Source organism: Patagioenas fasciata, chromosome 2 (assembly GCF_037038585.1).
Source record: "Patagioenas fasciata isolate bPatFas1 chromosome 2, bPatFas1.hap1, whole genome shotgun sequence".
Taxonomy (NCBI): domain Eukaryota; kingdom Metazoa; phylum Chordata; class Aves; order Columbiformes; family Columbidae; genus Patagioenas; species Patagioenas fasciata.
In genome coordinates this window covers 40,553,469-40,577,498 of record NC_092521.1, presented here as the reverse complement: position 1 = coordinate 40,577,498, position 24,030 = coordinate 40,553,469, and the positions used below count along the sequence as shown (strand labels likewise).

The 24,030-nt window shown below is 38.8% G+C and overlaps 1 protein-coding gene across 2 annotated transcripts in view; it reads right to left on the bottom strand.

Moving 5' to 3' along the window:
* TOX (thymocyte selection associated high mobility group box) overlaps positions 1–24,030 on the bottom strand; it is a 215,752-nt gene that overhangs the window by 23,545 nt on the left and 168,177 nt on the right. For both annotated transcript variants that reach the window (XM_065832876.2, XM_065832875.2), the window contains exons 4-6: positions 19,718–19,996; positions 13,179–13,409; positions 641–721 (exon numbers count right to left, since the gene is read on the bottom strand). In XM_065832876.2, the coding sequence (XP_065688948.1) occupies positions 641–721; positions 13,179–13,409; positions 19,718–19,996 (591 nt within the window). The remainder of the gene's footprint in view (positions 1–640; positions 722–13,178; positions 13,410–19,717; positions 19,997–24,030) is intronic.

Genomic DNA, 24,030 nt, shown 5'->3' with positions numbered 1-24,030 from the left:
CATTCTTCTGCATATTTTAAAGTCTATTACCTATTTTAAAGCATCTATTACAAAATTACGGGCATTAAGAATGTTTGTATAAAATCAATTTAGAAAGTTGCTACTAGCTGTGTACTGGCGATACACTGGTGTGTTCCAGTATTAGAGCCTGTGCTCACACAAATTGCTTGTAAAATGGAAATTCACATTTTCTTATGAAAATTTGCTACGTCAATTAAGCTTGACTTCTGCTGTACTGTGATTGCCAAGTAAAAAGCAGTACTTAGAAAAAAACGGTAAAACCAAACCCAGGCATTTTGGGTATTGATACATTTTTTTCCCCTTACACGTAGAACAGTGACTGCCTGGCATGAAATATTTGTCATATTGAGCTCTTTTTACCAGTATCTCCTTCCTCTCTTGGACTTCAGTGATACTCACAGCCTGAAGAAGCGCTGTCTCTGTGACCAGAAGGGTGGGAAAGGATATCTTTTCATGGAGAGATGATTGTGTTTATTAAGCATTTGCACCTTAAGCCTAAGTTGAAGGTGATAATAAACACGGCCTTTTGCACTATGGTGCTCAGCACCGTATAAATGCTGAAAAGGGTTTGCAATACATCACAATATATATGTGTGTATGTATATACATTATGTGTTACCTTGGATACAAGGCTTGCTCTGTAGGCAGCTAACTGCTTCAGATATTCCTTCTTGGCAGCTTCAGTTTTCTTTTTGTATACCTAAAAACAAAGAGTTCACATTGGTAAATTAATCTGGGTTTGTTTTGATGTATTACCGGTGTGTCTCATGCATCTTCATAAAGTCTTTCTAAGTAAACAGCCTTTCCTCCTCATATTGCTTAAAGAGTGAAATAATAAACATCAAATATTTGAAAGAAAATATTGTTCCAACTGTGAAACACCCTTTATCTACCCAGGAATACTGAAAAAACAATATCCCTCATAGCAGCTCAGGCTTAATTGTTCAAAGTGAAGCATGATGGGGACTTGCAAATGGGATGCAGGGTGGGGGGCAGGTGTGGGCCTCTCCACAGGCTTCTACTTGTGAGAAGAGTTAGAACTCTCTGGGGAAGATGAGAATGTGCAGAAAGAGATTTGAGCTAAATGAAGGAGGAGATGACAGCACCACACAGATCAGTCAAGAGGCTTTGTCTCTTCCCCAGATAAACTGTTGGGAGCAGTCAAAGAAGCTTCATGGGGCTGCTAAGGATAATAAATGTTAGTCATTATTCCAGTCTTGATCCCATATTGGTCTAATTAACTTCTCAGGAGCGTGGATCTATTTCTGTACATTTCTCTCAACTCACAAAATTATTCTAAATGTGGCATGTGCACAATCTCATAATAGACTAAAGAGCTTGGAGAATCACTTCAATTTTACCCAGACTTCAAGATCAAAGATTATCTGCAGGGTTAGGCAGGACCTCACAGCACTACAGCAATGTGACGATGTGACGTTAGAAAAGCGTACATTGATATTTAGGGTTGAAAGTTTTCAGAAGAACCAGTTTCTGAGCCATGGAGTCTAGCTAATGACTAGCTGTTAGCCATATCAGTGACAGATTTGGGAACAAGTCAGCATTTATCTTTGCAAATATTATCATGAATTTCTCACTTCTTTTATTTTTTCTGAAAGGGGTCGACTTAGAAGCCTGGCAGATATCTTGGCTTCGTGTAACCAAGTCAGATCGACTCCTAGCCTTCCATGTTGCAGGGAAAAGCTTAAAAAACATCCAAGTGGAAGGCTTAAAAGTAAGGGAGACAAATAAAGTGAAAAAAAACTTACTTTTTAAATCGCGCTTGTATTTCACAATTTTTAAGTCCCATGCCCAGGGGAGAGATTAATTCACGTGTTTTTAGGCATTTGGGATTCACATGATTACACAAAATGGAACTGTAGCTTTGAGTCTCAGCTGCCTGCTTCTCCAGTCAAGTGCACAACCTGGGCACCTTTGGAAAGCCTCCATGAAGAGAGCAAAGAGTATCCACCTTCCCCCTGCCAATCCACGCCACCTACTTAATTGGGCTATAGTTTGGAAGGTAAAAGATGGACAAAGCTGTTTATGACAAATTTGGAGTGTTCTCCTGAATTCCACAGCTGAAAAACACACACGTACATCTCCACCCCAGAAGGATAAACTTCATGAAACTTTATAAAGTGATCTCTTTTAATCTTCCAACACTAGTTAAACCAGAGCAGTCCCATAATGGAGAGGACTTGGCAGCACAGAACGCGCACACAGAGGACAATACAGCTGCAGACTACAAAGTGAGAGGGGTGGTGTCAGGCTGGAAGGATCCAGTACAACATCCTTTTTATAAAGAATGTGCTCGTGAAACATTTTTTGTTTCACCGAGGTTTTGCTTTCAGAGACAGAGCAATTCTCAGATACGGGCTGGCAAAACTCAGAGGCTGTCTAAAAGGATTAAAGATTTTGTTTCCCAGGGAAGGAAAAGTTAATAATGGAAACAGAGAAGTCTTAGGCTTCTAAAATTGTAAATATAAAGAGGAAAAAAAAAAAAAAAGATTGGTTTTAGCTGTGTAACTGTATTTGTGCTCCCTTGTAATTTCTCCACATTAAGATAAATATATAGTGTTGGCTGATCTTCTCTTGTTTTGGAAAAAAAAAAATGGTAGCAATGTAATTGCTTGTGATTATTTGGGAAATACACTGTTTGATTTGAAAATAAATAAAAAATTGCTCAACAATCTGTTCCTAGCTGCTAAAAGGAACTTAGCTTGACCTACAGAACAAATACAAAGTTATACCGCTTTGTATATTGCAATGCCTCTGCATCATTCTGATAGCCAGTTTGAAAAACTGAGGTGAACAAAGAATTTTACATAGAATAACGATCTTCAAAAGATCACGTATCTACTGCTTCCACATTGGGTTTTATTTTGCATTACACAAATATAAAAATTATATACTCCTGCTGTGCTCTTACAGACACAGCATATTGAAAGAGTCCTCTGGGGTCTGACTTTTCCCTCACATAGTCATGTTGCACAAGGTTAACTCAATAATATGAAGATAACAACAATTCTGTAAATCTCCAGCTAAAATATCACTACTTCATAAAAATGTCACCATACAGCCATTATTTAATTATTTCCTACCTATACATCTACCATGTTCAGTGTACACATTGTCTTGCCCTCTTTTCTTGGGTCTTCTGGTGAGCCAATAGTCACACAAACACTACGTCTTCCATGGTATCAAAACACTAATCATATAGTAGATGGTCATTATAGTAAAAAAAGAGTCCTTCCTGTATGGGGAAAGGTTTTGATGACTCCAGCCTGCTTTGATGTTTTGCATTGGCCAGAATGGTCCCTGTAGGCTGGCTTGTCTAGAGGGTGGTCAGCTCACCCTGCTTGGTCTTTGCAAGGCCATGGGCTTGTCCTCTGAGGACAACAGCTGGAGCTCTCATTGTGGCCCTGGCAGCAGGTACCAGTTCACTGACCTTGCGCTAGACTGGACTTGTACTGTGGGCTTACAAAGGCAGAGAAAAGGGGGGAGTGTCCTCAGCATTAACAGCAGAACCTGAAACAGGTATGAGCAAGTCAGCTGTGACAATTTTTAGCCCTCATAGTTTTGCGTTGTAGTAAGTATAAGAGAGTTGCCTCCTTGCAGCGCTTTTGGGGAGGAAAAAGGCTTGTGTCATCATTCCAGTGTGCTATAGAAGATGGCTGAAGCTCTTTTGAGCTCCATGCTAAAGACAGTGCCAAATTATGAAACACATAATTTCCAATGTTTAACATTTTTCCTGCAACAAGAAGCAGGCTTCTGTTCTGCTGCTTATCTACAGTGTATAGTGGCAATATTTAATTTTATTTTTAACACCTCAGAAATCTTTTATAAGGTCATTTTCCCCTCCTCCATTAAGCAAGCAACAATTACTAAATAAGTAACTTGACGGAAGCATATACTTATGGAATTAAGTCATTTCTAGCTTGCTTTAATTCAATTAACGTGATAATTGAATGTCAACTGATTGTCATTCAGGCAGTAAAGGCCCATTCTGATCCAGCAGCAGATTTATTTACTTATACAATATTTTATTTTTTATATTGTCCCGGTTGTTGAAATTGAATGTTGGCAGAAAAAAACCCATAATTTCTGCATATGAAGGGTGGGTCAGCTTAATTTATTCTTATTCTCTTCAGCTTGTTATAGAAACCCCAAACCACCAAGATTACATTCATTTGTCTACAAATGGAAGCTGCTGGCATTATTTTCCTACTGTGCTTTGCAAATGTAAATTTACACAGCATAATACACAGGTTTTTTGTTTACTATTTAATTACATTTCCGAAGTACACCCAGTAAAGTAGCTTCAGGTTGCCTTACACTGTTTAGCAAAGCATGCAGCAATATAGGAAATACTTTCTGAAAGAAGTATGAAACTTGATTTTGTGCAAGTAAGTATATAAGATAGCATTTGAATTAGGCCACCAGGGTAAACAAATGCTCACGAATGCCCTGGGGCCCCCTGTTGTAAGTTAATAAGGTGGTACCAACCCCTGGGCTGTTGCTCTGGTGCCCTTTAGCTCAAGTTCCCTGGGCTGGCCGTACATGTGGGCTACAAGTGCTGTAATATCCTACATCCAGGGCTGAACTCTTTCTATTAATAGTGATACACACCCTTAAACTCACTGCCCTCATTTGGAGGTAGAAGGGTTGTGGGTTATATGGTTAGCCACAGGCACTCACAAATACTAGGTTTACCAAATTAAAACCAGAGTAGAATATCTGCACTTCTCTTTTATGATGCCAACTTCTGGTCATGTTTTGTTTTATGTATTTTAAGGGCTGCTTAGTTCTTATCTTCCTGAATGAAATTCCTTAAGGCAGGTTTTTTGTCTCCAGTGCTATTCTACATGTTGCATAATATGAAACTCATCACTGATACATATATATATGTATATATATAAACCTGTAATGCCTCAAGCCAAGTTTTTGTTCTCGTTACTCATCTTTTCCCTTTAACTTCCTCTTGACTTCTTTGTGGGGGATTATCAGCACATCACAACACACTATGCAGCAGGAGTCCTACCCTGTCCTGTGTGGCTTGTACCCTTGTTCCCTTAGAGGAACACTTCTCCCTTCCCCCAGTCATCATCACAAGAGCCAAAACAGGCACCCAAATGTCTGTAAACACGTTCTCAGTTTTGAATATCAGGTGTTAAAGGAAGAAGGCACCAATAACTACAGTCCCCTTTGATATTAGAGACTTGGAGACAGTGAGTTAAACTGACTGCTGCTCTTAGGAGAAAAAGAGACTTTCAGAATTTGTGTGTCATGGTAGTCTGAAAAAGCTTTGTGTCTCCTAGCTGACAAAGCACATTATGAAGAACCATGCTACTTTCCTGGCTTTGCCTAAATAGCTGGTACAAGGATAACAAAGAAGGGGAGGTTTTCAGTTTATCTTTGGGATGTCTCCTTAGAGCTGAAACTTGCAAGCAAGTTATATTTGTCATTTTAAAATGATGTAAAGGTGCCCACATTTGTTTTGATGGAAGTGTTCCATAAACCCCAAAAAACAGTATATGCAAAATTAGCAAATCAAAAAGCAACATGACCGATTTTGTCTTTTTGGTCTCTGCAGCGTTATTACCCATGGGAGTGTCATTTTCAGAGGCTACAGTTACAGGAAAGCATCTGATAAAATACAGCAGGCTGCAATCCAAAATTAAACTCCACATTCAAATTGTCATTCCTGGCCCTACATACCTAAGCTCATAGAGAAAACTTGTATTTTTTCCAAGTGGGAGATATATCTCTAGCTTTAATCTTCTGATTTTGCAGCAAAGGCATCTAGAGCTGCACACCCTCGTCTAGAATACGGACAGAGATATTCCCACAGCAGTCAGGAAAAAGAAATACTCAGAATTGCTTAATAGATACTTAAATATGTTACCATTTGATTTTTAATCTAAGTACATACAGGAACAGAAAGAGGCCCAGGGCTAGTTATATGGCTCAGCAGTCTCTTTTGACTGTAGAGCACGAAAGACAGTGATGACATATTAGAGGCTTAGGGGAAAGAATTCAGTCTTTCTGGCATGCAGGGGAAGGATCACAGGCCAAATCCAGCTCTAGCACAAACAGTGAGACTTGATGGAGATGACTGGAAATTGCAGCCATTTGCGCCAGGCCGAAATTTGACCTTATAGTCTTCACGCTTGCAGCTTACGGGAGCGAGACTGTACATTTTCTCAGAAGCATGTTGGATGAAAGCTGGGTACAAACCAAATGACATTAAACATATGATTTAAGTGGTGATTATTTGCACTTGCTAGGTTTTTTTTTGTTGTGGTGGTGGGTTTTGTTTGTTTGGTTGGTTGGTTTTGGTTTTGTTTGTTTGTTTATTTTTGTTTTGCTTGTTTGTTTGCTTTTTTTAATAAGGATGTGAGCCTGAATGGAGCATAATAATTGTGCCTAAATCCAGTTTTGTATGAAAATGATTTAAAGCCACATTCCTATCAAGCTCAAATGTATGGAAAAAGGGTGGGGAAGAAGAGCAGGTAGAAAACTGAGGCTATTTATGTATTTTGCTGCAGCAGTACTTGGAAGCCAGTGTCCTTTTGGCCCAGCTCTTTCCAAGCACAACAAGAAGGCAAATTGCACTTAATGTTCATAACTTGGCATCCACATGCAGTATTTCCCTAGAAGTTGTGTCTGTTGTATGCAGCAAATGCATGTCAGAAATTCACCCTGGTCAGAGGGGTTGCTTGACGTTCCTTACCACTTCAGTGCTTCTGGGAGCTCCAGGAAGACCAAGCTGCCAGGTGGGCTGGGCAGGAGGCCAGCAGACAATAGCCTGGATTACCCTATACAGAGTAAGATGCAGCAGCTCCCATGGTGACCTACATTAATTGTATTTATTTTGCAGCAGAGGGGAAGGTTTCCCATCCTGAGTGCACAGCGTTGTCCTGCTCAGCCCAGCCATAGGTGGGAGAGGGAGATGTCTGCTGCCAGAAGTCCTGCAGCAAAAATGCATTGTGAACAGGGGACCTGACACTTTCCCCTTCTGAAACCAGTGGGAGTTTAGAGTTTCACAGTCTGGTCCTATGGAAACCAGGGCAATAAAACAATATGATGATATAAACATAAATATATGTGCATACATATACATACACATACGCATGAGATTGTACGCATGTGTGCCTATTCTTGGCCCATTTGTATTCCAGCTCATTAAGCCCAGCTGCTTGCAGAGGAAGGGAGAAGGAGCAGACACCAGAGTGAGGAGCAGTTGGTATAAACTCTGCACGTTTGCCTAGAGCTTCAAAGTTGAGAACCCATTTCGGTACAGAAATTCATCAAGTACAACAGTGGATCTCCCAAGCAGGCCTAAGGTGCAACACTGGTAAAAGCAACTTTGCCAGTGCAGGTTGCTGGGAGGGAGGTGTAGGGTTGCTGTCTGTTGTACCTATTCCTGAGTCCATTTTGCTTGTTATTCACTTCGACAGTGTACACACACAGATGTGGCTTCACTTCCTATTGTCATTTAGAAAAATAAAACAAAGCTAAATTTAAACCTTGCATTGCCGTTTATCTACTAAACTGAAGGTACATTCTCATCCTCTTACAAATATATTAAAGTTGTTCCTTGGAGAATGCTTCATTAGTGCAGAGATAATAACAATAATTAAAAAAAGGTCCTTTTTAAAGGGGGAACAAGAAGTAGATAAACAAACATCTGCATGAGTATACGAGCACACATAAGAGTAAACAAACTGTAAATTTATGTTTTCAAACTGCTATTGAACACCTTGATCTTATGGCCTGTGTATCCTTTGGAGCTATTTCAGCAGCCACACTGCAGCCTCTGAACTGTCTGATGTCCTGACACCAGGCACCCCACATGCACTGCTACACAACAGGAACACGATGGCTCTTCCACCCGTGGGATGAGCTCCTTTGTCACATCAAGTGATGGGACAGTGATACAGCATTACACCCCAGGAGGGAGGAGGTGCTGGGTTAGGTGTCGCCAGAGGCCAGGCAGAGCCAAGACCTCTTGAAACACTGATCTTGGATTCATTTTGATCTGACTTGGGGTATCTCACGTCCCAAGAGAACCTTTGGAGTCATGAAGTGTTGGCCAGCATTATTTGTAAACCTCTTCCTGATCTGCCTGATTCATCTTGATGCTGGATTATGCGGTGGTACCTCTAAAACTTCCCCTGTGATCGAAAGAGAAACTTATAAAACACATTTTGTTATTTTTCATGATCAAATCAGTCTGGGTTATTTTTACTGACCAAATATAAACCCCTGAAAGCTTGTGGGTTGTAGCAAAAATGGTAACAGCATTGCAACGTTGACACTAATGCACGAGGACTTCAATTTACTTAAGTATTGGTAACATACAATCCAAGTTCCATCAGATGTTAAAGAATAAACTGCAGCTTTTATCTAGTGGGTCTTTGAGCACCAATGACGAGTAAATGATTTGATTTTGTGAGCTCCGAGGATTTGTCAGCTGCCTCATAAGTATAATTCTGGCTCTTCATATCCCTGCTGCTTCTAATTTAGCAGGACAGGCTCATAATTGAAGCAAATTAACTATTTACACTTGCCACTTCTACCAGGGGAAGAGGACACATCAGCAGGAAAGAATGAGTGGGAAATTAAATTCTTCCCACTTGTGTCAGATCTGCCCTTATATAAACACATTAACAGTAATTTCATGAGGCGTCAAACATAGGAATAAATACTGAGGGATAAAATAATGAGGTGTTGCTATTGAGCTGAACTGTTGCAGCTAATATTACTGTGTATGAATTATGCAGCCTGAAAGACGGCATATGTTACAGCACTCAAACAGTCGCTTCGCCTGCTCCTTCTGATCATTAAGTTTTGGGTCCCCTAGGTGAATCCATCCTTTTTTTCCGCTGTAAGGCCAGTGCAACATAGAAGTAAACACACAGAAAAACATACACACAGAGACACACGTATGTGTATACACACACTAAACTGTTCATAGGAGGCCAGATTCATTCCTACTAGATTTCCAGTTAAGTCACTGAAGTTACACCAGAGATTAATTTTGTTGAATGTTGAACAGACATTCAATTCCATTTTTAGAATAATAGCACATTTATTAAGGCCTTTGGCTGGAGTTTTAAAGTAACGCTAATGTAAACAAGAACATTTTGTTTGTAATTTGCCACATCCATTACAGCTTTACTAGGACTCCAATTAGAAACTTAAGGTTCATTTAGTACACACACATCTGGTACTGATTTAAAATGACTTTCCTTTTTCATCTAAGGACAGAAAATGACCTAAGTAGCCTTTTTACCCAGTCTGAACCAGTGTTCTGTCTGAAAGCCAAAGACTCGACCATTTAGCATGCTGAACCCTCTTCCCTGGGGGCTGTTTTTCTCCCCTCCACAGTAAAAATGTGTGCAAAGGGCAAAGATGTACATAAATAAGCTATAAAAATGGGATGCACAGAAGTACAGTACTGACTAAGAAAACAGTGCTTGTGATCATAAGAGAGGAACTAGAAAAGTCACTGAAAATATCCCTGTGCTATGACTACAGCGCTGAGGAGAAGATACCCCAACATACTACTTCTACAGCTGCTTTCCGTTCACAGGTTTATTAACCTGAACAGTTTTAGAAAACATTTACAGTGAAAAATGAAGGGAAATGCACAATACCTGCTTCTGATCATATGTAATTTTTGTACCCAATTCAGAATATGAGAATAAACCATGACAAAGTCAACCATGACCAGTAAAGTCCCTTTAATTTCTAGGCTCCTCTGTGTAGATCGGTTTGGACATAGAAAACACAGGCACACACCAGCGTTGTTTGCAAATGGCCCTTGGGTGCTCAGAAATTAATGGGAACAGTTATACTACATGACCCAAAAATGAAAATATCTTCATATTGTAAAATGAGAGTGGAAGTACACTAGTATCTGCTTTAATCTAATAAACTGTGATATTCTCACAGTAAGAGCATCAGAGTGTGATACATTTTAAGTATAGCTCCCCCCTAACTTTAGTAAGGCATCCACCATCATCTAGTTCATTACAACATTTCCTTTTTTGTCACTCAAATCCTAGTTTCTCAAACAACATTTTCCTAGTTTCTTTACAGTTTGAAAAAACATATGTGGATCATGCACAAACACTTTTAAGCTACAGTCTAATATGTCAGGTTATCAAAATTTTTTTTTGCAAAGGCTTGGACATACATATACTGCCCTTAGGTTGTTACTGTACTGAGTTTCAATACATTTATTTATTCTGTGGTCAGTCTTCAGGAATAAACAAGAAGAATTCTATGCATTTCAGAAAAAACTGGCTAAGGTCATAGGAACAAAGAAGATTTCATTTTGGCATGAAAACATGAGGTTATTCTTCTTTCTCAATAGCTGCATTATGTTCTACTTTCTGATTCAGTTATATTTACTATTTAAATAGTAAAAGGAGTTCCAATTCAGGAAACATAATTTGGGAACATAATTCTATTTAAATTCCAGAATAAGCATTAGCTTCCAAAACATAAAAGCCAGAAGCTTTATGATAATTGAATCCTTTTCAGCAAGTATAATTCATCAATAAAGTATTCTTCTACTGATGTTATTGTTTCTTTATTTAACTATTTTTGAATTTCTGAAGCTTCTTCAATGCCAAATTCCAAATGCTACATTAATCATTTGTATTTTTAGAGTCCAATTTTCCTACTAGAGACATAGGTTTCGTAACAGTTACTAATGCACTGGATCTGAAAAATTAGGTCTTTAAAATACAGACTATCTAGTCAGTTAAGATGTCTTGTAATAATTCCTTTGTACTATTAGATCCCTAATGGAATAAAGAATGAGTTTAAATTTATTCTAGAAAATAGGATTGCTGTTTTTTTTTTAAATAGGGAATATCTTTTATTCTTTTTGTACAGTGCCACATTAGAAACGGCCCAGGCCCAGACTTTTAACAATGTGTTTAAGAGATGATAATGAATAGGCAAAATGAGTCTAAGAGCAACAAAGATATGCTAACCCAAACTCTTGGAATAACTGGCTTACAATCTAGTTGCAGCCATTTTTTCCTGGATGTGTCATGTGGATTCCATAACACATCATTTTGCTGTGTTCCAACTTAAAGTAAGGACAACAGAGATAAGGAAAATAAATTTGTTCTTCTGTTTCAGTGTAGGAATTATTCAATTAATGCTTTCATGAATAGGAATTCCAAGTTAAAGCTGGAAATCTTAGGGTTTTATGCACTTTTCTTAAACAGCATTCTATGGGAAGATCTCAATTTTCTGCTGGTACTACTAACATGACAAGTTCAAAGGAAACATGCATTTTGTAGTCTTTTAGGTTTATCTCCACAATGTGGGTCTTGGACTATTATTCATGAAGTCAAGTCTTCTGCTTTGTAAGTGGAGCAAGTATTATGGAAGGAAAAACTGCACCACTGCAGCAGTCACAAATTATGAAAAATGGTGGAGAAAACCAAGCACAAGATCATGCTTGGTGTCATCACTAGAGAGATACAAGATTAACTAGATTAACAAACTCTTGAGAAGTCCAGGGCTCTGCTTTTCACCATTTTAGGAAAATTTTGATCCATGATCCCACAGACACTCGAGATGGGTCCAAGACACAGATCTAACTACTTGGAGCACTCCTGAGGTTTGTGTTTGTGTGTGCACTTTTCAACATGGGGAGTGATTCTGGGTAGGTATGCAGGACAAGGAAGAATGCCATCAAAAGCTCTTGCTTGTGAACTTAACTAAGAACATAGTCAGTATTTTTCTGAGTCAAACAGTCATCATCATGGTCCCCAAAAGTAATGTTCGACTACACGAAAACTGCTGTACTGGGAAGGTCTAAACAACCTGTCAGATCAAGCACAATACCTTGGCCTTAGCCAAGGCAGAAAGAAGAGATAACACAACACAATAACACTAATGTACCAGGCCAAGTGAAATCTCTGATCCATGCGTTTGGAAAGTTATCTTTCCTCCAGCTCTACCTTCCAAATGCTGACCTTATTCAGTGGCAGACACTAGGCAGAGAAAGTATTTTTTCGTCTTAGTCAATGAGTGCCAAATCTTGATTATTACACTGTGATCTTTAACAGGGATCTACATGTACCCACACCATCAATAAAACGTTTTTTTTAAAGTCCAAGTGATTTTACCTGCCAAAAAATCATAGCAATAATTTCCTTTTAATTCTCAGCCTTTTAAACTATGATTATGTAATAATGATATGCTCATTGTGATTGAATGAGATGTGGTTTTGTCCCAGTACTTTTGCTCCGTGTTGACATCAACCCCTGCCCAGGTCTCCTGCAGCCAATATAACTCTCACTCAGCATAACCTTTCCCTCCATATCTGTTCCTTTCTTAAAGTTCTAATTTCTTTATCTATACATTCTGTAAAAACGCAACCAATAACAACAGAAAAGCAAGGGTATGCTACAACCAGGAGGAATGGTATTTGCCAGCCATCACCACAGGAATGTGATGAGCTTCCAGAGTTGCCCACTTTTACAGAGCAACTGACTGACTCAAAAGGATTTCTGCAAAGGTTCAGATCCAGCTCCACCGACCTCTTTTCAGAACCAAGGCCTTTACATGGAAGATGGAAGTAACTACAGGACACGACTTCCACAACCCACATATATACTGAACAATACCCTGGAACACTGTTAATTTGCCAGGGTCCAATGTAGGTCTCTTTGGGTCAACACATCTGTAAAATATTTCATGAAAGCTAGGTGGGTCAGGAGAAGACATAAGCCCAGTGCTCCTTCTGGCACCGTGGGGCAGGGAAACATCTGCAACTGGGAGCTCAGATAAATGTCAGGTCTCACTGCACAGATAAAATTTTTGGCAGGAAGGTCCTCCTATACCACACCATCATACACATGGCCCACCAATTTCAGCATAAAAGAATCCTAAATACAATCCTAAAGCTTGTATCATGTGCCAAACCCCCCAAAAACCTCTTTCAGTAGTTTCATACAGAAATGAAACAATACTCTCCTTATCTCAGTCTCCTTAAATCATATTCCTGAGATGGCACATATTCAAGTTTCATCCAGCAAACAAAAGAAGCTGCCTTCAGTGCTTAGATGACCCTGATAACACTTTCCTGAAACAAAGCCTCTGAGCTACAGCACATTTTGTACCTGTTTTTGTTCTTCTCCTAAGCCGTCCCACATTGAAGCTACAATTTTAGAGACTTCACCAAAAGTTGCATTGGGATTTTGGCCCTTGATGGCTGCTTGAGTATCTCGAAAGAATAATGCATAGGCAGACACAGGCTTCTGTGGCTCATTTGGGTCCTTCTTCTTCTTCTTTTTGGGAGTTTTGGGTTTCTTTCCCATATCTGAAGCAGGTCTCTTCTCTCCACCATTGACCTGTAAAATAAAATTAGAAAAGTACTATAAAAAAAAAAGCCAAAAATAAAATTAGAAAAGTACTATAAAAAAAAGCCAATTTAATTCAGTCCATCCATCCTTACAGCTTCTGTGATACACAGAGATTTTGGATTTTGCATTCAAAAATAGCATTTTAATTGCCACCTTTGGTAATCCTAATGTTGACACTATATGACTTAGTCAAATGTATAAAACTGATAAGGATTCCAGATCATGTAACTTTTCTCTCAAAGTGCATTATATTTTGCTTTCCTATTATTGTTATAATCTCATATAATTTTGGTCATCTTTTCACCTCTTCTAAGTTTTATTGGTAATGGCTATAACATGCATTTAATGAGTAAATCTAAATGAAATTAGTTTCATTATAGCCTGGCCACCAGTTCAACCACATGAACCACCCGCAGACAGCAGGGTCACTGTCATTTCTACCTTATCCTTACCCTTTCCCAGAACCACCCCAGACTAGTGTTCAAATCAATTTATACTGCAACTGGTGGGACACCTTCCAGGGAATTTGAAGAGAATATGATTGCGAACACAACGATCCAAGTTATGGACATTCCCCTGACCACCTTCTAATTAAAATCCGAAGAAACAAAGCTCTACTAGTAGGCACACTTCAGATCCCTTTGGAGGATCAGTTCTGATCCATCTGGATTAAGTGGCAGAAAAGTGCATGTGCATTATTTGAGTACCACCTGAAAAAAACTGCATGAGCATTAGTGCAAATTTGTTAAATGCAATTACACTTTGCTCAGAGATCCTGATTACCAAAGCACCTTACTATCCTTGGTGACTTAGAAGCACATAAAGGGACACTGTCCTGATTCTTCAACAGATTGGAGCTCCATGGCAAAGCAGGTTCTCTTGGTATGATCACTTAATTCACTAAACCTGTAGCAATGATGTGTGTTCTTACCAGAGGCTTCAAAGGTTCTTTTCTCTTGTTGACATGGCCAGAGTACTGTGCTTCATAAGTGTTTTGAAATATGAGAAGATCAAGAGCATAAAAGGTATGCTCTAGGCTCAGTATCTACTAAGCACAACTTTTACCACATCCTTCTATTAATATTTTTTAATAATGCATATAAAGTGACACAGGATAACACAGGTATTCAAATCAGTGAAACTGAGGAAAATGGCTGGAAATTCTCATTTTGAGAAAAAGCTTTTTTGTTTATTTGTTTTATATATAAATACCACTGTGTCCCATCCGACAGGGCCCAGGCAACTACAGTGAACAACTTGGATCTTTGTGGCTTACTAAGCACAGGAACAAAGTGATGATCACAGTTGGAAAAGGAAGTTGCTTGTTTCCTGAGCATTACAATAGATGCATCTTTAATGCAAGGTTAATGGACATGGAGCCTATTGGCAGTATTTTGGAAAATATGGAAAAACAGAAGTAGTGAGCTACCCATCATTAAGTTATTAAACTTTTAGTCTCCTACTATTATTTCTTTTTATAGGGTACACAAAACTATCAGCTAAATAGAAATTAATTAGGGCTCCCTAGTTAATTGGCAATATCAGTCTAAACTCTTCAGACAGTTCCGTGAAAACTCCATGAGCAAGGAGGCTTGACAATAATTTTGGCTCTAGTTAACATTTTACCTCCATCACTTACTAATGTCTTCCTCTTTTCAGAGTACTTTTGGAGCAATAAGATTTAAAGTTCTCTGTATATCAGAATACCACATTACTTACAAACTACGCTTAAACTAGGTGATATGCTGCGGAAACTCGTGTAAGAAGTCTTCTGGTGAACTGCTCTGCGAACAGCTCTAAAATCTTATTCTCCGACCTGAATGATCAAGAGACTTCAAAAACGTGCTGTTAAAAAGAGAGTACTCACAGGGGAAATTCTGTTTGTCTTATATGAAAATAATGAAATAAAAAGAATACCAGAATTCCAGTACTAATAACCTTGCAAATGGCTGAGATGATGGCCTACCTTATGCTCCCATCAGTCTATCAGCTTCATAGACTCCACTTCTAACCACCAAAGCAGAGACAGATGGGAAATAAAATAAAATCCGTATATATTCTGCTAGGCATAGACTTATGCCTCAAAATCCCTGGAGGTATAGTTAGCTCATGGTAATCCACCTCCTGTCATGGCTTATTGCTTAATTATGGTGATGTATTTAACTTATTTATCACAAGAAAGCAATAATCTTTCACTTTAAAAAAGTGTACATTAACCATGTTGCACACATAATAGATCACAAGAATATCTAGTGTAGGATTTAGAACTATCAAGTAAGGCACATCGTTGATATCTAAATGTCCCTTGAGAAGCTGGGAAATGTCTATAAGCATATTTAAAATAAACTGCAATAGTACCAAAGCCTTTAATGGAGCTAGGAGAGCTGTTTTATGCACACTATCTTGCAGTAATCGCTGTAGTTTAAAATAGATTTTAATCAAGCACCATCTGCATAATAGGCTGAACAGACAACATAGAATTCTACTTATAACTCTTATCATATAAAGTAAATATTGTAAAACCTCTGCCACATAAAGAGAATATGCTGCAGCAGTTCTTTAGTAATCATGTTTCTGTTGTTAGTTAATTCTTGCCACTTGCAGTCCTTTCACTATCTCCCCTCTAAAATACATTATTTGAAGTTTTCTCATAAGTGATATTCAAATGAACATGGAAGAAAACCCAGTTATCCATCTATGAAGAAATGCATATTTGCAAACCAGTAAGCTTCCAGCAGCTCACAATTATGCTCGGCAATAACCGAATATATGTTTAATGATCCAACAGTATGAATTATGGCAAGAATTACATAAACATAATACTCCAATGTTGAGGTGGTCAGAATAAAGCATGTGGTAAGTGGCTACTTTGTTTAGAATGTTTTTGTAGTTACTTAACACTATTGATTTTTAAATTCACCCTTTTTGCTTCTTCTAACCATAGTCCCACATACTAGATTTAGAAGAATTAAGGAGACTTAGGGACGTACATCATTTGCAGAAACAATATGCTTGGTCTGAGACTACACATTTCCATGTGCCTAGCAGCTTTCTGACTGGCTATGCATAGGCTTATAATGATGCTATCGGTTGTCACTGACCTTATGGTCAAGCAATCTCAGCTTTCTTGCTTTTAGAGCAACAGTGTGTAGGACAACTGAGTCCTCAATAATGCAGTTCCTTTCCCTTTTTTTTTTGTGCAAGGGAACATATGATGTTTAAAGTCCAAAAGGCCTATATGAAAGAGCCTTTATGAGAATGAGCATTGCCAAGAAAATATTTAGCAGCTGCTGCCACTAGTTCTGTGTATGTTGGATAAGGCTTACAACAATCTCAATATTTACCATAGAGCAAACATCCAAGAAACTCAGTACATGAACAATTACATCAGTTTATAAAGTTTCCTTATTACTGGCATTTGGAATACGCATGTTAAACTGAAACGGTTCTTTCCTCCATACACAGAAATCAGCAGTTCACTAGGGATACAATTATATTTCTAGTCCAAATGTATATAATGAACATATTTGTTCATACCTTCTGTCATCCTCTTTCTATAAATTCATGCAAACACGAACAGGACACTGAGATTTTTTTTCTTTTTTCTTTCTCTAGCCAGAAATAGGCAAAGTTATTAGGGATTTCTCTACCAAATGTGCTGTCAAAGGACCAGTGGCTTCTCTTTCACACATCAAGCTGGACATTCAGCTGGTATATGCTAATGATGGTCATCTGACACTGAGGTGATTTTCCATTTGAAAAAGTACTTTGTCTTTTTGATCAATGTTGGTACATAGGCAAATATCTCCTGCTGGTTAAATAGAGAGAAGGTCACTGTTGCCATTAACAATACGGCGAATTGAGTTGTTTTTTACAAGTCCTCATGGCAGGAACATCTTACTGACTCCATGAAGCTGCTCAAATGTGGTGAGCTCCAGCAGCCACTACCTTACAACACCACGTGTGCTTTTACTGAAGGACTGAATAATGAGCTCTGGCCCTCATCTATTAAATAATATTGCACATCTACATGACAGTTTATAAAACAAAGAGAAAACTCCAAATTTAACAAAGGTATATCCAGGTAAAAGAGATTCTGACATGAGACAGAATGACCGCTCTATCTCTTGCTTTCCCCATCCAGTGCCTTCTTTCATGGGGAGTAGGACTCTGAGTGAGAAGAAGCCTTCAAAGCAGCTCTGAGAAAATTAATACCATTGTGGCTGTTTTATTCTAAGTATCTATATCCACTCATTGCAGCTTCCAGCAAGAGGAGCATGACAGAAAGTCACACAGCAAGGAGGTCTAAACTGTTAACTACAACAATACGTCAGCTTCTTAGGCTGATTATTCCAACACTCTTGTCTTTCATGCAAGGAACTACTGCAGAACCATTGCATCGGATCAGGTGTGCCAGCCCACTGCCTGTCTCCGGTGGTGGCCAACTTCAGGCATTTTCAGGAAGACCTAAGAAATCCCACAGAAGATGTGTGTGGCACAATCTGCCCTCCATTAGGCTTGTATTTTGGTCCCTACTAGTTGGAGAGTAACTGAAACCCTCTATCATTATCAACCAAGTTAAATATCCTTGAAAACACTTATTTTAGCAGTGATATAATTATCAAAAAATGTAAAGGCAACTTATTAACTTCAGCATTTTTCTTAACTTCGTAATTTCTTCAGTATTTTTCTTAATTTTGTGTTGTGCCTTTTCTCATTTTTTTCTTCTTAGACTGAGCATGAGAGAATTTGAAAGAGAGTCTTCTAAAATAACATGGCTTGTTAAAAAGTTGAACACTACATAAACTGTCTTCCACAAAGGACCAAGTTTTACTTGGTCTGCAGTGCTTAGCATTATTTTCTTCAGATTAGTACTTTCTGCACGAAACCACAACCCTATACTTTTGCTAGTGTGAAGTGTTGTTGTGAGAAAGTACATTAAAAATATGGGTTAGATAACAGAGATATTTGATAGGAGCAGAAAACCTATCTTAATTATTTGAGTGGATGTTTCCTGCTGAAGTTGAGAGTACCTTGCACACTCCCACAACATACAGGAGTAGCAAATAAATTATTCTGACAAAGTAAAGGCTGCCTGGAATTATTTTTACATAGCTGTATTTTAAAGTCTCCCTCAGTAAGGAAGTGCTCATTTAAAATGTATGAATTATTCAGTAATTTTTAAAACTTCAAGTTTCTGAAATCAGGGTAAAGTTCTGAAATAAAACTTGAATAAAAATATATTCAAAATGCAGTAAAACATATGCCTCAAATTACATGATTATTTTATAGCTTGAGGCATGAAAAACAATATCATTTGAAAATAAATTAGACTTACGTTTCTGGACTTGATTATACCTCCTCATCGACTCACAATATGTTTTCTTCACATTACTCACAAGTCTGAAACTTTTCCCCACAAGATATGATCATGGTACAACATCTTCACTACACTACAGGGCTGCTTTAACAGGATGGCTATTTTGTAGTGACCACAAAATAGAGCTAAAGAGGTTCTTAAATTTTAATATGCACTATTCCTGGTTTATGTGATGACTTTGTGTTAAATTCCAACCTTTTTGTGTCTCAGCTTTCATGTCTGCAAAATTCAGATAATATACTTGTGTATTTTGGGGGAAGTGTTCAGGATTTGCGAATATTTGAGAGGTTTTTGCATGCAAAACCTGCTATATACATTGACATTTATTCTTTAAATAAGTGTCTTGTTTATAATCTAAATTACTATTATTTCTTCATGCCTGTAGTGACACTAAAGCAAAGCTTAAATGTGTCATGCTGGAGTGTCAGCACCTCCCAAATATAAATGCAATGCTCTTCAAGGTTTTCAAGGTAAGATTTTCAAAGTTTGTAGAGCGTCTTTCTGTTCTGGTTGCTATGAAGTTGTGTTTACTCATCCTGTGACCAAGTAGTAAAGACTTGGACACTGTACAGCCTGTTCATACTCTTTATAGCAGTGAACTGATCTTCAACTGGGAACAAACATCCCTTCTAAGCAAGTGAGAAAATGCAACCTTTAAGTCCTAAATGGAATGCCTATTCTTTTAGTGTTCTACAGGATTCCAGTTTGCTCTCACAAACAGGAATGATGTCATTTACTCATGCTGCCTGAAGAATTGACTGGAAACTGTCAGTTTTGTATTCATAACCCTTTATTCACTTCAGTCAACCACCAACATAGTATGAAGTATCACCTTAATAACTTTGGCCATACAATTAATTTAGTAGATCCTAAAAATATCCACAATTTACATAGTAATCCTAGCATCTAAGCCTACCTTAGAGCTATCTTCTCCTTCATCTTCATGGACTGAACTGGATGGTGAAGGAGTTGCAGATTTGCTTCCAGGTGGAGAGGGTGAGTTGTGAGGAACATTGTTTCCACCCATATTCAAACCAAGCTGTGCACTGAGCTGGGACTGGTTAATAGTAGTCAGCTGCCCATGCTGCATCATTCCTGGCTGCCTAATATCTGCAGGTTGAACCCTTGGCCTCATGGTTGCCATCTGAGGATGGGAACTATACTGGGCTCCTTCTGTATTCCGTAAATCTTGCATCTACAAGAGGAAAAAAACTGTATTAAGCATACCACTAACAAAGTGCTCTGTTTCTTTAGACCTCTGTTGGTCTGATTGGCTACATAAGGCTTAAAAGAAATGGCAAGTACTTAAATAAACATGTAAATACTGGAAACAAACAGAATAAGGATATGATTGACATTTGCATAACACTAACTGTTATAAACTATTCAGGCTCTAGCCTCAGCCCATGGGAATAGCAAAAAGCAATGAAAGCTTGTTTCTTTATAGGGGTAACAAAAGGGCATTGCTTTCTGTAGCTGCATGTAGAGTATTTCAGAAACGCTAACAAACAGGGACAAGTTTGCACTCTTACGTTCAGAACCAGAACAGAACATGAATGTCACGGTTTTTAACAAACACGGTTTTTTGTTTTTAACAAAACCAGGACATTGAATATCCTCAAAATTTAAGACAATTTACAGATCTTACTTTTCTTCTTAGGATTTGTGTGTGTTTGAGCTCTGAATTTGGAATCTGCAGTTTTCAGAGTTTGAATATCTAGTATTAGGTCCAAATCTACTTTTCCTGATGCTGCCCAGTGAGATACTGGAATTTTCAGGATTCAGATGACTGACAAGACGGATGCATTGATAGACTGATTAAATGATTTCTGAGTTGATTTGCTGCTAAGACATATATGAACGGAAAGCTCGGAAGTCGCGGGATTGACAAATGAATCCATTGTGCTATGTGGGTCACCGCTTCTTAGCATTAACGAGACATACTATTTTAAAGCAAGCAACAAATTCAGTCTCTGTAAGGATAAGAATTAAAAGCACTGGAGGATGAAACTCCTTTCTTGTCCAGAGGTCAAATGTACCATACACACACACTACAGCAGATTGCCTATAACGTCTTTTCAGTACTCATAGGGAAACAGGACAAAAGACAAAGAGTATCAGGGAGAAGCTCAGATTTAAGCTAAGGTGTTCTGTGGGTGATTTAAAATTGGAAGTGTCAGTCCAGAGCTGAAATGAAATAGTTGTCTTTCTGTGCATCAGACAAACACGCTGTACGTATTGAGTGGAATCTGACAGGGACTACCATTGTGTAACTCCTATTACGATAAGGACATGTGTTAATGGTTCAACATATTAACATAACCACATTTATTCTACTGACAGTATTTGTTAGGCATGACATCTGAATTGTCTAAAGATCACTCAGATTTTTTTTTTAACTTTTAATCACTCGTGACTTCTGCAAGCTATCTCTCATACACACACTCCTATATATCGAAGCAATCTGTAGGATACCTTTCAACCAGCAATGCAATGAAAAAGAAAGATAAACCTGAAACTTCACCTTTTCTCTTATTATTGATCGTGTAAAAAATTACAAATTTTAAGGAGATACTTTACAAGCTTGGGTATTGATTTTTGTAAAGCTAACTGGTTGGCAGTAAATCACACTAATAATACCATTAGTTATGGCATACTTACCACTTTACATGTACATGTGTCTCTGAAAATGATTTGAAATGGCTTCTGACAATGTGACATCACAATTATGCCTGTATTTATCTTGCTTTAGAAATTAATAGCTTTTGGTAAAAAGGGGTTATCAATACAAACATGTTCAAGTTCATTTAATAACTACTAAAGCACCGGAGGAGAGGAGCAGAGACAGAGCAGTGTATGAAACCAGCTGAAGGCTGAAATTTGAATCCTGGCAGATACTTATATTTTTGAAGATTGCTACTGACTTCTTGTTCCCATCTTTCCAGTACCAGCTCCCCTCCTTGTCAAACATACAAGCCTTGAAAGCGATCATTATCTCCCTAGCAGACAACCCCTATCACAACTGTTGTGCCGGTGAAGCTGTAGCTGCTGCTCAGCTGTTTCGCTCCGGATCCAGCTGTTGGGCTGAGCAGCAGCTGGAGAACAGGGAGCAGGAGCAAGGGGCTGCCCCGGGGCAGGCAGGGGTTGGAAAGCCACCTGGTCCCTGTAGTGTTGGGGAGAGGAATGCAAAAGCCTCCCAAAAGCCCTCCCTTCACCCTGTCTATGTGGGTGTGTGTCGCCCCCAGGGTGCCCACCACCTGGCAGGGGCTGAGGCCATGCTGCCCGACTTGCAAACACCTGGGGATTTTGTGGGGCAGCACCTCCTGGTGCCAGATCAGGGCTGGGAATGAAGCTCCTCATGAACTGCTGGAAAGAGAAGACTGCTTTTTAATAAGAATACGTACTATAATGATTTTCTGAACTCTGAAAAGGAAACAAGCACTGTTTGAAACTCCTAAGAATGCTGCTGGTATTCTGAATGAATTTGCGAAGCTTCTACCTCAGTCAAAGCAGGGGCAAAGGTTGTAATTTTAATTACTTATTCCCAAGTAAAATATAATACATTTGTTATTATTCAAATGATGGCTCCTTTACTGGAATCTTCAGATATTATCGGATAGATACTGCAGAGCATACTGTGTTTGTCTTCTTTAAACAATATATATTTTTAAACAGTCTGTATTCACTTTTAGCTTACGCACAGAACATACACTGTGTTTTCAGATAATGTGACACCAACTGGTTGGTGCTAGATATATCACCATGAAAAACAGGTGAATATATCGATTTGAAAGAGAAGCCTTCACTAGTGAAATTCTAAGGACTGCAAACAAGGTGGTATAGTAGAAAAAAAAGGTATTTTTCTTTTTGTAGGGATCCAGCTTGTCTTCAGAATATTTAATTTGGATGAATACCAGGCTACCTTCACAAAACCAGGAGTAAGCAACACAGAGACAGCTTGTTTAAGAGTAGGTGTTCCCTAGATGCTAAGCCAGAAAGCCTCACCTAAGGGACCCGCCTGCAGAGAAAGGCGAGACCTGGGCATATGCCAGTGCAAGTCCATCACAGAGAGCTGTGGCCCTCAGAACGGAGCATCCACATGGCTCTGCATCCGCAGGTATGTTTCTGTCTTGCCTCTTTATGCCACGCAGCGCAGAGCCTGCCTCCCCCAGTCCTGCCCCTGCCTAGTGAAAACGTGGGATTTTCTAAGAAAATGGAAACTGCTCATTCCTTGAGTGAGAAGGGGTAGCTAACCACATAACTGTGAAAAGTTACAAGATTATGTTATGGAAAGCACTTGACAACGAATCTTCAGGTTCCTAAAGGATCAACAAACCAGGAACTGTCCCATCACCTTTGCTGGGCTCAAGAACAGTCCCACCCATGAGGATCACATACTTGGGTCACTGTTGTGGCCCCCATTTCAAGCGCCGTGACAACCTCGCCTCTGCAAGAAGAGCGGCGTAATCAGACACACTCTCCGTCAACATTGCACGCAGAGTATGACCAATTTCTTATAAACTACTTTAAAATCAGAAGCTTCCTATTCCTTGTTCTTCCAGATGGAGTTTTACAAAACCCGCCAATGTGTAGCTGTGCTGGAGTCACATTCAGTATGCAGAAGCAATATTGTGAATGCACTCTTGCCGAATGCAGAGCTGAATACAAATCCTGCGGGGTGGCAGGATGCCAAATGGAAGAACAAAGTTACAGAGTTTGAGTGTTACATAGGATAAGGACAGTCTGATGCCTTCAATGGTCTCTCTGATGAGGTAATAATGATAATATCTGGCACTTTAATATCATTCTCCATCTGTCAGTTCCAGGATGTTTCACAACTTGTGTTATATTCAGCTTTAGAACATGTGTTTTATTTTGGTTTTACTAACAGGGAAGCTATGATACATTTCTTTTCATGGCTATTTTTTTTTTCTTTTCCTGTTTTCATTTCACTTATAAGCAGAAACTGAGCATCCACCCATATAAATGTCTGTCTGCAACTTAAAGACACAGTAAAAGCTGCTAATTCTGAGGTATGTACTGATAACCCTTCTAATAGGCACATGTTTAGTGCAAAACCAGAACAGGGTTGTCTGCCTGAAAACAAGCTCCTAATGCACTGCTTAAAGCTCATAAGTTGGTAAAAAAAAAAGCTAAAGTGCTTTAAACATCAGACCATCATTCTCCCCATCAGCTTAAAGCAAAAACAAAGCAACGTGTGCAAAGCAG